The sequence below is a fragment of the Ochotona princeps genome, chromosome 15 (genome assembly GCF_030435755.1).
Source record: "Ochotona princeps isolate mOchPri1 chromosome 15, mOchPri1.hap1, whole genome shotgun sequence".
In the NCBI taxonomy this organism is placed as follows: Eukaryota; Metazoa; Chordata; class Mammalia; order Lagomorpha; family Ochotonidae; genus Ochotona; species Ochotona princeps.
Window position 1 is genome coordinate 20570127 of NC_080846.1, and position 13994 is coordinate 20584120.

At 46.5% G+C, this 13994-nt stretch overlaps 1 protein-coding gene across 1 annotated transcript in view; it reads right to left on the reverse strand.

The window, feature by feature from the left end:
- The window catches only part of PPM1H (protein phosphatase, Mg2+/Mn2+ dependent 1H), a 219258-nt gene that overhangs the window by 67497 nt on the left and 137767 nt on the right, over positions 1–13994 (reverse strand). The window contains exon 5 of the mRNA XM_004582989.4: positions 9780–9864. Within this exon, the coding sequence (XP_004583046.2) occupies positions 9780–9864 (85 nt within the window). The remainder of the gene's footprint in view (positions 1–9779; positions 9865–13994) is intronic.

The window sequence follows — 13994 nt, forward strand, 5'->3', positions numbered from 1 at the left end:
GCTAACCAGAGACTACGTAAAAATGCAAAACTCAGAGTATAGCTTTACGGAGCACATAAAGCTTTCCCACCACCATAAAGTAAAAAACAAAAACCCTATGTTGGACCATCATAAAGCTAGAAGTTATCTATCCATGGCCTAAAGTTTCCCAAAACTTTTCCACGTTTAGAAGCCAACTGCTCTCATCACTTGTCAACTCTGACTCATCAATGTTCATGGTTTTCCACACAGTTGTGTCCTATTTTTCATGAGAACTTTGGGGTGTGGGAGTTTTTCTTTTGTTTTTCAATTTTCAATAATCCATACTGGAACTACAAGTCAGGGCTGTGCAAGTTCCTACGCTTTGCTTGCCATGATCTGGAGGTAGCTTACCTGACTCCCACCTGGGGAATGTAGCCGTGCAAGGCTGATGCACACCTCCTCGGCACCGCTTGTTGGGTCCAAGGAGGCCATGCAGGATTTTCCTCCAAGCTGCTCAACACCCACCCTGTCAACCTGGTGGGATTAAGCTCAGACACACCAAACAAGGGCACCTTGGGGCCTGAGAAAACAGAAGCAACTAAGTCTTTTTCCCTTCTCCCTTGGCCTCCCATAGAACAGGTCATAAGACCCTCTCTTTCTGGGGTTTTCTTCTCTGCACCTAGCACTAAGCAAATCTTATCCCTGAAGTCAGTGGGATACAGAGAAGAACTGAACAAGCATGTCTTGCGGAGCATCAGCTGAAGCTGCTGCCTGCAATGCCTTAGGAGCATTCATCTGAGTCCTGGCTGCCCCACTTCTGATCGGGCTCCCTGTTAATGCACTGGGAGAGCAGCAGAAGATGGCCCAAGTGCCTGAGCCCCTGCCACCCACGTGGGAGACAGGGATGGAGTTCCAGGCTCCTGGCTTAGCCCTGGCCCAATCCCTGCCATTGTAGCCATTTGGGAAATGAACCAGTGATAGAAGATCAATTTCTTTCTTTCCACAACTCTACTTTTCAAATAAATAAGTCTATCTTTAAACACACACACCACACCTTGCTAAGTTCCTCTCCCCACTCTCATTCCCATCAGATCACACCCCTTTTACCTAATCGCTTTTCTGCATGTCTGAATGCCCTTTAAACTTCAGCAGAGAAACACACGAGTTTATCTAGGTTTTTGGATCTTCAGTTTCTCACAGAGGCTCCCACGTCACATGCACACATGTGTATCTTTTTCTTTCATGAAGCTGCCTCAGCCATGAAGAGTGCGAGGCGTGAGGAAAGTAAATCTTTCCTCCCAACAGGTGTTTGCTCCTCTGCTGTCCGCACATGGCCCAGAGATGTCATGCCTTGCCATCAGCTGATAGGTGGAGCCAACTGCAAAATACCCCTACTACAGAGATATTAACAGGTGAAAAAAATGAAGTATCTCACCCCCTGCCTCCCGCCCATATGGATGCCACACCCTTGGCTTCTTCTAACATGGTGATACATTTTTCTTCCTGTCACGCTGATGGTCATAGCACAGGTGGCACAATTTGTTTTGTCTTAAACATGCCTGCCTGTACTTGTGTGAGTAGTCCATGCTACCACCTTCTTCCTTGACAAATGATCATCCATGTCCCAATCAGAGGCCTCCTCCTCCTTCGTATTTTTAATGTTGTTACTATCTTTTTCAGATTCTAAGGAGTTTATGATGTCAACATGATGTGAGGACTAAGTGAAGCAGCTCCTCAGTGTGGTGGCTCGGCTCCGGGACTTCCCCAGATAGCAAACCCCAGCAAGCCCCAGCCCCTGACACAGCATGGGTCAGCATTTGTATGTGGTCTGCGCACATCCCCCCATATGCCTTAAATCATCTGTACATGAAGTACACTTCACACAAGGTAAGTGCTCTGCAAATCCTTGCTAAGTGGTCTTGTTTGCAAGGGTGGGGGCTGTCTAGCCTTCGGGAGCAGAAGGCCTGCCAAGTCATTTTGTCTGGTCCCAATAAAGCACCTGCAGGTGGCACTCAAAATTCAATAAATCCACAGCAGGCTTATTTTTAAGTTGGTAATTTTGTAAGGCCCACGAAGGATGTTAAGAAAAAAAAAATCTTCAAATGGCCCTTGGCAGAAAAAAAAAAAAGGTCCCCACCCTCCGTTTAGGGAATAATGACAAGAAAAGACAATCTGTATGTTTAATGCAGACACAGTTTCATTCATATTTTTTGACCTGTTGTTGTGAAATGTGAGGATAGAAATCAAACAGATATTTCCGTTTAAATTTTTTTTTTAAAAAAAGCTCTATGGGCCAGTACCATGACACAGAAAATTAAGGTGCCACCTTCAATGATGCCATTCCATAGCAGAGAACTGGTTTGAATCATGGTTTTTCTGTTTGTGATTCTGTTCCCATACTAATGTTTCTGGAAAAGAAGATGACCCAATGCAGTTCCAGAATTTTGGCCACTACAGCCATTTGGGGAGTGGAAAAAGCAAATGGAAGATCTCTCTCTCTCTCTGTTTCTCTTATTTCTCTATGTCATTCTGCCTTTCAAATAAGTTAAAAAAATTTTTTTTTTCAATTTAAAAAATAAGGGCCAGGACAGTTGCCTGGCAAGCTAATACTCCACCTGCAGCACCAGCGCTGATTCGAGTCCTGGCTGCTCCACTTCTGATCCAGCCCCCTGTTATGTACTGGGGGAGCAGCAGAGGACAGCTCAAGTCCTCAGGCCCTTGAACCTGTCTGGGAGATCAGCAAGAAGGAACTGGCACCTGGTTTCAGATTGTCCCAGCTCTGGCTATTGTGGTTATTTGCGGGAGGGAATGAACAGATGGGAGATCTCTAATTCTTCCAAGTAAAATAAAAAAGAGAAAACTCTAAAACCTATTAGTATTTTTGAGAATCCAATGTTTAAAATAGGCTTTAAGAACTTGCTGTAAAGAGCTTCAGTGGTTCTTGTTCCAATAATTGGAGGAGATGCCAAAGTCACTGGGTGGAATTAATCTGGGCAGGGACCTGGCTGCATACAGGGAATGTGGAAGTCCATGGACTCCCAACAGGCCAGTACAGACATTTTGTTGGCAGAAGCAGAGGGGCCAAACAACGTGGGGATGTAGAAACTTCTTAAGGCCTGCCAGCATTCAAATGACATGACTGGTTAGCATTGCTATGTTCATACTGGCCTGTTCTAGTATGTACTGGCTAGAAAAGTTCACTTGTGTCTTCTTTCTGGGGTTGTGAATGCTGGAAGTGATTTTAGTTTGAATTCAATGTAAGTAACAAACCCAAAGTCTTTTCAGAGTTAAAATCACTCTGCCAATGCTTACAAAAGCTGGGCTGAGCAGACTCGAGCTGGGAGCCAGGAACTCACTCCTACACAGGTGGCAGAGACCCAGCACTTGAGCTATCATCTGCAACCTTCCAGGGCGCCCATCAGCATGAAGTTGGAACTCAGCGTAGAGCCAAGTCTTGAACCCAGGCACCATGAGATGGAATGTGGCTGTCCTCAGGGGCATCCCATTCACTGGTCCCGGCTCCCACCACTGCCTTTGCCTGTTCCTGTTCTTCGTTTACAACTCTGCAGGATGCCCTTCTTGCCCAGTGTTAAGTCTGTAAGATTCTCCTGTGCGTGTGTGTTTGCAACTTGCTCAGTCTCGGGGTATACACTACTCCACCCTGTGATGAAGCTGTGACTTATTTATCATTCTGCTATCTGGGGGCTTGTGGACTGCTTCCAGCCTGGCCTCTTACAAGCAGTGCTGCTATGCACACTCCAGCCTTTGGCGAATATATAGACCCATTTCTGTTAGGGACAGGCTTAGCAAGCATAGTTCTAAAGGGACTACCAAGCACCTTTGTAAAGAAGTGATTCTTGGGCCCGGCAGCGTGGCCTAGCGGCTAAAGTCCTCGCCTTGAAAGCCCCGGGATCCCATGTGGGCGCCGGTTCTAGTCCCGGCAGCTCCACTTCCATCCAGCTCCCTGCTTGTGGCCTGGGAAAGCAGTTGAGGACGGCCCGATGCATTGGGACACTAGACCCACGTGGGAGACCCGGAAGAGGTTCCAGGTTCCTGGCTTCGGATCGGCGCGCACCGGCCCGTTGCAGCTCACTTGGGGAGTGAATCATCGGATGGAAGATCTTCCTCTCTGTCTCTCCTCCTCTCTGTATATCTGGCTGTGGTTAAATGAATAAATCTTTAAAAAAAAAAAAAAAGAAGTGATTCTGATTTCCACCGCCATCAGCAGAAATGGGACAGTGTAAATACACAGGTGTTAAATAACAGCAGATTCCACAGCAGGAAGGATCCCGCAAGCTCTTCTTTCAAACTGCAAGCAAAGTCCTCAAACTAAGACTTTCAGATTCAGTCTTAAAATGTTGAGCTCTCTCAATATTTGAAAGAAAAGTTATCAAAATGAGGATTTTCCGTGTCCATTACAAATCTTTTTCTTTTTCCGACTGAGTAATCTCTTCTTTTTGCCCTCAGGGGGAAAATCTCGTCCAATTTGATGAGAAGATTGGACGCCTTACTATTCAAGATGACTTATCATGATAGAAAGTCTAAGGTCAAGAACGAAATGAAATGAATAACGTCAGCCAAGCCACTGGTGAGCACTACCGGTCACACGAACGATTAAATGAGATGGCTCTTCCAGGGCCAAGACTGACTGCCTGATTCACTTCTCAGGAATATATTATTTTGATTAGGGTTCAGAAAAAAAGAATGTAAAATGGCTGAGGTCTCACTGTGTGTGGATTGGATTCTTAGTATGTGACTTTTGGGAACCTGCAGTAAATATGAGGAGTGTCACAATGGAATTTAACCTGCCGTTTTCTGTCTAATTAGAAAATATGAAACTCACCTGCTGTTTTAGGAAAGGAGGTTAAATGGTGAAGGAGATGAGGTTGGGTGGATTTTTCCACCACTCAGATGTTCTCCTAAGGAGCAAAGAGGAGAGCTGCCTCTGTGACTCAGGCCAGGCTCACTGGCTTTAACCACCTGCTCCCAAGGTTAAGTGTGATGCATGCATGATGCGTCACTTTCACTCACTAGGTTACTTGAGCTTCCCTATTACAGCCCCTTGTCTGAAAAGCAGGCCACGCTTCGGGGATACTTTTCTAGAGATCATCTGGGCATAACGAATCCCAGAGAGCTAAGGGACACAAGGCTGCTGCCTTGAGGTCTTCCCAAGCCCAGTACCAAGCGAAGGGTGGACAAGCAGCCCGGGGCTGGGTGCAGAGAGCTGGGAGGGTTCCGAGGATACGGCAAGGATCACCATGGAGAACAATGCACTTCATGTGGATCAGCTGTGCTGCTGAAACCCACGTTCACCTTCTCTGTGCACTGCCCTTGATGCGAACCAGGTGCAGGCCTGGAGAACTCTACAAGGACACAAGTCCATTATTTGAAGCTCTGACGATACCAGTACTTCTTAAAGTAATCAAGTCAGAGCTTATAAATAAGTCCAGGCAGAATAAAGCACCTGCCGTCACTCCCACATCTCAGGGCTACAGAGATTCTAGAGGACATCCCTGAGAAATACCACCACCATGTCCCTTCCCTCCTAGCTGAGTCCCCAATCCATCAAAACTGCCTGCCTGGCTTGGTGCAATTCCTTAAATACTGGTGCAATCCCATAAATATTTTAATTCAATCACCCTGGAAACATTAAAAACGACAACAACAAAGGGTCCAGCAACAGAGCGGCAAACCTTCACCATAACCATTGGGATCATCTGCTCTCCCTGGCAGCAGTGCAAGGCTCTTGACCTCATCACACACCTGCCACATTCCATGTGAACACGTCAAAGCCTCAGGCCTGCTTGATTAATCTCCCTGCCTGTGAATCTATGAAACAAAGTTCACATTACCCAGAGAGCTGCGTGAAGGACCCTCCGAGGTCAGGATGCAAGACCAAACAAAATTAACGTGCCAGCTTCATCCATCATATTGTAATCTGCTTCCAGTTCTATAATCCCCGAATGTCCGGATGGTGCATACCAAGAATATTCCTCTCTGATGTGGATCAAAATGGTTTGTGTACAAAGGGCTTGGACTCCCCCTTGCGCTCCCCAAGAAAATCAAGAACCATTTCTACAAGTTTGAACAGCCTCTGACAGCAAGTGGCTAGGGATCCAGAAGTTTAAATGATTCATAAATGCTTCCTCATACACTCTGAACATGAAACTTGATATGATCCAAGGATAAGGTACATGTTGCCAATTTTCAAGCAATGCATTAGCTGCTTAAGATCATGTAGAGGAAAAGGATTCTGCAATTCTCATTGGATTACTTGGTTTCATCATTAGTTTAGAAAATGTGTATTTTTAAAAAATTGGTAGGATTAGGCACATTTAAAATGGAAAGACGCTATACCACACAGGTGTTTCTCACTTCATGATGGTTCAACTTCGTGCATTTTTAAAATTTATCATGTTGTGAAAGTATACCCATGAAAACACTGCATTCTACTTTTGGTACAGAATTCAATAAGTTATGCAAGAAATCCAACACTTTGTTACTAAGCAGGCTTTGGGTTTTTCATAGTTTTGCCCAACTGCAGGCTGAGCATGTTTAAGGGAGGCAAGACTGAGCTGCAATGTTCGGGTAGGTTTGAACTTTGGATATTTTCCACATAATAATGGGCTAACTGGGTTATAACCCTAGTGTGAGTTGTGTATCATCTGTATTTCACACTGCCAAAGGTGTATCTTCCTTTCCATTAAACACCACATTAAATTTATTTTATGGCTGTTTACATAAAGAGATGTATAGTAACTGTATAATGCAGACTATCATATTCAGATGTAAAGACGCAATGCAGTATGCATCTCTACTTCCAAGTCAAAGATGGACTCCCAATAAAACTGTTAAATATTTCTTCACAATAGGATACTGGGCTCTCTGCCATTGTCCATACTTACAATGTCAGCATACACTTAAATGGTGGAATGAATGATGGGCTTAACAACTGTTCATGAAGACTATGCATTGAAATAACAGAGGGGAAATTGGTGGGAGGAGAGGAGACTTGGCTTGTGGAGCGGGAGGGAGAAATCCTAGAGTCTATGGAACTGAATTACAAAAATAATTTAAAAAATAAGATTTAGAAAAAATTCAAAACTTTACATCTATCATTTCATTTCATCCTTGTACAGCTTTCTTGAGTTCTCTATCCCCTTAACTCATGATGAGGCGGGGGTGGGGGAAAGGCCTCATGGAAATCAAACGCACTGGTGATAAAGTTGAGGCCTGCAGACACACGTGTCTTATTCCAACAGCCCCCAGGATATCCCACTGAGAGCCAGGCATCTGAAGAATCTCATCATTCCCATCATTTTCTTCAAAACTGACCTCTTAAGTTCCTACTCATAGTATGAACGTGTGAAATAATTTTGAAATTAAAAATGACATAAGTTAACTTATTTCTCACAGTCTCAAGGGGGAAAAAACGGAAGCCCTAGGGAACAAGAAGTGGCTTCAATGACACGGAGGGGGCAATGAAGGTGAGTTACAGGGGAGATAGGCGAGACAAAATGTTGTGCTCTGATGTCTACGTGAGGAGAATACTACTAGGTAGTGACTTGAAAGTGGATACGAAAATTGGTTCATTCTTACATACTGTCAGCAAATACTGATTTCTCTCTCTCCTGTGTGCTAGCTGCTGTGCTGAGTACTGACAATGAGGGCGACTCCAGCAAGCGACCCTGGAAAGGGAGCTGTGGAGATCTTGAAAAAGCAATTGACACCCTATGCTGAGAGGCGCCCTGCAGGTGACCAGACATTGCCGCCCAGGCCCTGCAGACAGATGCCCTGGGAAGACTGGCGGACACCTCCCAGAAGAAGTGATATTTGTGCTGTGATTTCTAAGGGGGGGAAGGTGGAGACTCTCTAGTAGAGAAAAGGGGGAAGACTGTCCAGGCAGAGTGTATTTTCAATAGCATGCAGGTCAGAGAGATCACGGCATGTCCTGGAATGGAAGACAGCTCCGTGGGACAGCACAGGACGCAGAGTCGTGCGGGTGGCGGCAGCAGGGGGGAGGAGCTGCAGAGCAGGGCAGGGGCCAGGACTCTGGGTCAGCCAGGAAGTACGGCCTCCACCCTGTTGCTGTGGGGAACGAGAGGCTTTTGCATAGGGGAGTGATGAGGTCTGTGGTGAGATCACTTGGGTGGCCTTGCGGGAGACAGAGTGGAGAAAATGGGCAGGTGGCAGATGCTGTGAGCTCCACCTGGAGGGACCCATGCATTCAAGGGCCCTTGAGGACCCTCTAGTTCAGATCTCAATACCACAAGTGATGAACAGACGTCTAGAAAGTTAACAGGACTTGAACACAGCCAGTGAATAACGGAGCTGGGACCTGAATGATCTGTTGGCTGCTATAGGGTCCCTTCCAGAGACCACCAAAGAAAAGAGAAAGGTCTAAAGTCTGGGATTTCCTACTAGTGGTATCATACCTACAGCATTATTTCAACAAGTTCATAGAAAGATGGAACTGATCAACTTTGGTAAAAAAAAAAAAAGTTACTGAGATATACACACATGTAGGGTCTTCAATAAGTTTAAGCAAAATGTGTACTGTAAAAAGCTACGCTTATATTTCAATTTTCTTTGCATCAAGATGAGATTATCTTTACATTTTATCTTTTTAAAAAAGATTTATTTACCTGAGAAGACGACTGAGGGAGAGGGAAAGAGAGCAGAGAAGGGTAGGAGAGTTAGTTCACACGGTAGCTTAATCCTCTGTGCCACAGTGCCCATCTTTCTGTTCCATCTTTCAGGAACTTTCTCATATTGACTTGAAGATGACAGCATAAAGGTTAGACAGTACCAGTCGATAAAAGGCTGCAGCACTGTTCAGTCACCGGCTCTAGATTCCTGCTATTGTATACAACAGATAACTAACAAAAGTGGCAGAGCGTAATGGAATCGAACCAACCCAAACACAAAGCAGCTGAGGGAAGAGCGCATGGCTGCCTTTTAACGCAACCAGAGTGATCAACCCCTGACGATTCACACACTTTGAAATGCAGAGACATGAACAAACTCCTCTCTGAGCTGCCTGGACCAGGTCCTTCCTACGAACACACGGCCACTACATTGACTATGTTTTCTAGAAAGAAGCCGAGCTGGGTAAGAAAACATTCATCCACAGAGCGGCGGTTCATGGCATCAGTACCTGGAGATGTTTGGCCCAGCACAACCCAGGATGACTGCCCTTGATTTGAGGCCAGAAAGGGAGTCCATCCTGTTGCTTAGAACATGTATCTTTTTTTGTTTTGAGGGAAGCAAAGCCATCACAGAGTCCTTTCAAAATTTCATCCTAAAGCCAGGGATCTACAGAGAACTGACTCAGCGTGGGTACAAACTGTGTGATGTCTGCAGCATTCCCAAAGGGCCAAGATGTTCAATGCCAAGAAGTTGGGGTGCGAGTAGGGAGCAGACAGCAGCCATGTGGGTACCAGCTCCTCCTCTCTGTGTCATCCATGTGAAGTTAAAATGGGATCACAGCAGGCCAATGAGGAATGCTCCTGCGTTCTTCCAAATTGCATTTCACACTGTACATACTAACCCATGAAAGGAAACAGAACACACGAATGGGATACCCTCTGCTAAGAAATGCACGGAGGTAGTGTGTGTCACACACGTGGAACGCAGGGTGAGTCACAGGAGCTGCAGGTATGTGTAGAAGGCTGCAGGGGGGTGCAGCAGGGATTGTTAGGCCCATGTGTCCTGAATGCTGGGGTTCTGAGCTCCTGTCCACAGCCATGAATTCCTCCCAAGCAGCTCCAATGGCATCCCTTGTGCACAGTCCTCTGCTGAACCTACATGGCTCTTACCAGGTACTGAAGTCGCTGGCGCTCAGTCTCAGGGGTGAATTCCGAAGACATGGGAATGATTTCTCCATTTCTAATGATTATGGCCCTGCAAAGGGGGAAAAACATAGGGTCAGCAGCCAGCCGCATCAAACCGCTCATTCTGGGGCGCTCAAAGTTCAGGTGAGACCACGCACGAGAAACGCTGGCAGATGCTTTTGCCTCCAGCCTGCAAGGCTGTGTTCCCTGTAACTGACTCCGCATCCCTTACCACACTGGAGGTGTCTCTATTTTAAGCGCACTGCACTCTAGGTGGCTTATCATAGGTAAGCACTTTTTTTTTTCTTCTAATTGACAGAAAGGGAGAGACAAGAGACATTTCCCATTTGTTGGTTCACTCCCTAGAGGCCTGCAACAAGATTGGGCTTGGGCTGAAGCCAGGAGCCAGGAACTCAAAAGAAGTCTCCCACACACATTAGGAACCCAATTACTTGAGCTACCACTCCGCCACCTAGGGTACAATTAGCAGGAAGCTGCAATCAGTAGCCAGAGTCAGGACTCATCCAGGTATTCCAGGATTGGACGTCGGCATCTTTACCACCGAACAAACACATCACTGCTCTCATATTAAATTTTTTTTTAAGGATGTGCCTGGGCCTGGAGTGGTAGCTTAGTGGCTAAAGCCCACACCTTCCACGTGCTGGGATACCATTTGGGTACTGGTTCGTGTCCTGGTGGCCCCACTTCCCATCCAGCCCCCTGCTTGTGGCCTGGGAAGGCAGTCAAGGATGGCCCAAAGCCTTGGGACCTTGCACCCATGTGGGAAACCCTGAAGAGGCTCCTGCAACCTGGCTTTGGATCAGAGCAGCTCAGGTTGTTGTGGCTACCTAGGGAGCAAATCAACACTCGGAAGATCTTCCTCTCTCTTCTCTGTATATCTGATTTTCCAATTGAAAAAATTAAAAACAAACCTTAAGAAAGATCATGTGCCTTAATACTTCAGCACCAAGCATACTACTTGGCGCTCAAGTTTCAATGAATACATGTAAAATAAAAGAACGATGAAGCAGAGGCTAATTCCAGTCATGGGTTATGCAGGGCAACCTGATGTCATCTTGGTGTTGTTTCGACCTGCGCATCCAATGTGGCGGCCACCAGCCACATGTGGGTGCTGTGAAGTCTAATTGTGCCTAGGGCCACAGGAAACTGCATTTTTGATTTAAGTGAGTTTATGTTTAAACAGTCACACATGGCTGTCATTTAATGCATTCTATAGTACAACTCAGGATCCTTGTTACTCAAAGAGCCTCGGAGCAGCAGCAGGGCCCCTCCTAGGGGCTTGGTAGACACGCAGAATCTCACACAGGTTCCACAGCCGTGTCAGAATCTGCACTGTATAAGATCCCCAGGTGATTTGTACGCACATAATAATCTGTGACTGTTAGGCCTAGACCCTGACATTTCTGGGGTCTTACCGCAGGTCCAGAAAAGCCAGTATCATCTATTTGGAATGCCCAGGAAATTCACACTCTAAAGCCTGTGCTGACTCGAGGTTTTTCTGGGCAAATGGAGTTCCCCAAAGCAGATGGTCTAAGGCCACAGGGCTCGATAACTGTGGAGCAGCCATGCCTGGGCCTGTTGCCAGCAGTGCCTCGTGTTCCCAGACCTCTTGTTTCCAAAGTGGTTCCTGACAGACTCTTTCCAGCTATCGATCGGCTGGAGCTGAGTGCTGCCCTTCCTATGGTAACTGGAAGCAGCTCAGGGAACTGCTTGCTATAGAAGCCCAACAGCTCCCTGGCCCGGGCCAAGGAGACTAGAGATCTAACATGCTTTTCAGCCTAAGCCCAGACTTGGGAGATGCTTTCAATCAGCTCAGTTCTGGGAAAAGGCGTGGGTGATTCTAGGGAGCCTGGTTCTTTGAGCTAAAAAGCTGCCTGGGTACCTGTCCCCACCTCCCACCTATAAAGTCAGCCCCTGACATGCGAACAATCCCTCTAAGTAGATAGAGTGGTCACAACCCCAGCCAGACCCCTGTACCACCTGTGCTCCAGTTGCTGCTATTATACAAAGCAGTGGCGTGGTAAGAAATGAGGACAAAAATCGTGGTGGCTTTAGCGGATGTCTGAATCCGGTTGCTGGGAGAGAAAGTAGAGTGAGAGAATCTGAGCAGACAGACCCTCTTGCAGTCATTTTCCTTATCACCTCCTTCATTAGGCCACCTGAAATATGAAACTTGAACTACTATTGTCTATAGTGTTGAGCATTTGGCCTAGAAGTGAAGCACCTCACATGCCACATTAGTCCCAGCTCTGCTTCTGATCCTGCTTCCTGCTTCCATGCATGCTGGGCTGGGAGCAGCAGCAGGTAACCATCCAGCAGCTGAGTTCCTGTCCTCTATGGCTGAGACAAAGACTGGGTTCTGGGCTCCTGGCTTTGGTATGACACGCATCTGCGGAGTGAGATGGGAGATCTGTCTTGCTGTCTTTCCAGTAAAGTGAAAAAACAAAAGCCTCCTTATGTACCACTTGTAAAAAACTAAAGACGATGTCCTCCATTCACACAGCAACGTGAGTGAATTCAAAGGGTCTTTATTCTAATGATAAGATGAAGGTAACAGTAGGGGCAAAAGATGGAGAGACTTAGAGCACTTGAACAGGAGGCAGATCCTGAAAGCCTTTCTCTTCTAGGACTTTCTCTTCTAGGATCCAGTAGGAGCCCCAAGAACCTGGGGATTAATGGAAACATTTTGGGGGGGAACTATGCCAAATACAGCCTTCTCTCTCCACATTCTGCTCATGGCCAGTCTGAAGTTTCTTTCTATGTAGTCGCTGAATTCCAATAGAATTTCTTGGCTGAGAGAGGAAACTGAGGCATCCTGGAGGACAGAGGCAAAGGGTACAAGCCCACGGGAGAGGAGGGGATCAGAGTCCATGAAGGTTTTCTGAGGGCCATTCAGTGTGGGGCCAAAAAGCCAGTAAGGACGTGGAACAGGCTCCCTCGAGAGCCCAATGCTAGGAAGCCAGGCACCTTCTCTGACTTGTTCACTGAAATTCTGAATGCTCAGTACCAGGAGTGCCTCAGCAGGATCCCAGTGCGTATCTGGGAGTAAAAGAAGAGGTGAGGGAGCTTAAGGGAAGCTGCTTCTGGCCTCTGAGGGAGGGAGAGGGGTCAATGTTGAGCCGCACAGCTGAGATGCCTGGGTGCCACATTCGAGCGCCTGGATTTTATTCAGGGCTCCAGCTCCTGACTCCAGCTTCCTGCTAACGCAGACCCTAGAACGCAGTGATGATGGCTACCACCATTTGGTCTCCACACTGCAGACGCGGTAAATCTGCCTTTCTGATAGAAGTATCTTAAAAAATAAAAGAAAAAAGGAAGGAAGGAAAGAAGGAAAGAAAAAAGAAAAAAAGGAAGGCTTTGAACAGAACTTTCATTCACAGCAGCACTACAGTCTGAGCCCTCAGAAATCCACGTCTTCTCACTGGTTTTGCAAAAAAGACAACTGGATTAAGGTTATTGTGACTTACCGTCACCCTACTATGTTACGTTACACTAGGAACCAATTTCTTTTATCTCACTCTGATTTGGTATGTTACTTTTTAAACTAGATAATAACATTCAAATCCAACTACAGACAGAACATCCCTCACTTCTGTTTGAACCACCACGGTCTTCCTTTGTGAGGTACTCATGGATTACAGATGCCAGTTCCGATGCCTCTTCCTATGCGATCCTTGGCTACCTTTTGATCTTTCTCTCTTTCATCCTGCTCATCTTGGGATCAATTTGTCAGAGTGCCGGTCTCCAATGCGGAATCGGGCAGCCAGGGGGAAAGGGGTTCAAAAGGAACGGAGCGCATGGGAAAGCTGACAATTCTCATGCGAGACAATCCATAGAGGAGACAGATGCCTTTCAAGCTACTTTCTCTCCTCGCAGGATCCCTGCACTTCACATCATCTATTTCACTTTTCTCTGCGGTGCTTTATCCAAGAGAACATGTAAAAACAGATCACCAAAAGCCCTGGCAGCAACAGGAGCCAAGGAGAGCTAGACGTATGCCCTGACCCGTCGTCTGGGGTCTTCATTCCGGACCTGTGACTACTACCACGGTCAGAATGCGGATGGCTGCACTGACCTACCTGCGGTTTGGTGGCAGATTAAAAGAGAACATTTCTAGAGGCTGTGATTCTTCAATCCATTGGCAGCCAACTCCCACTGGGTATCTCTTATCTTACAGGA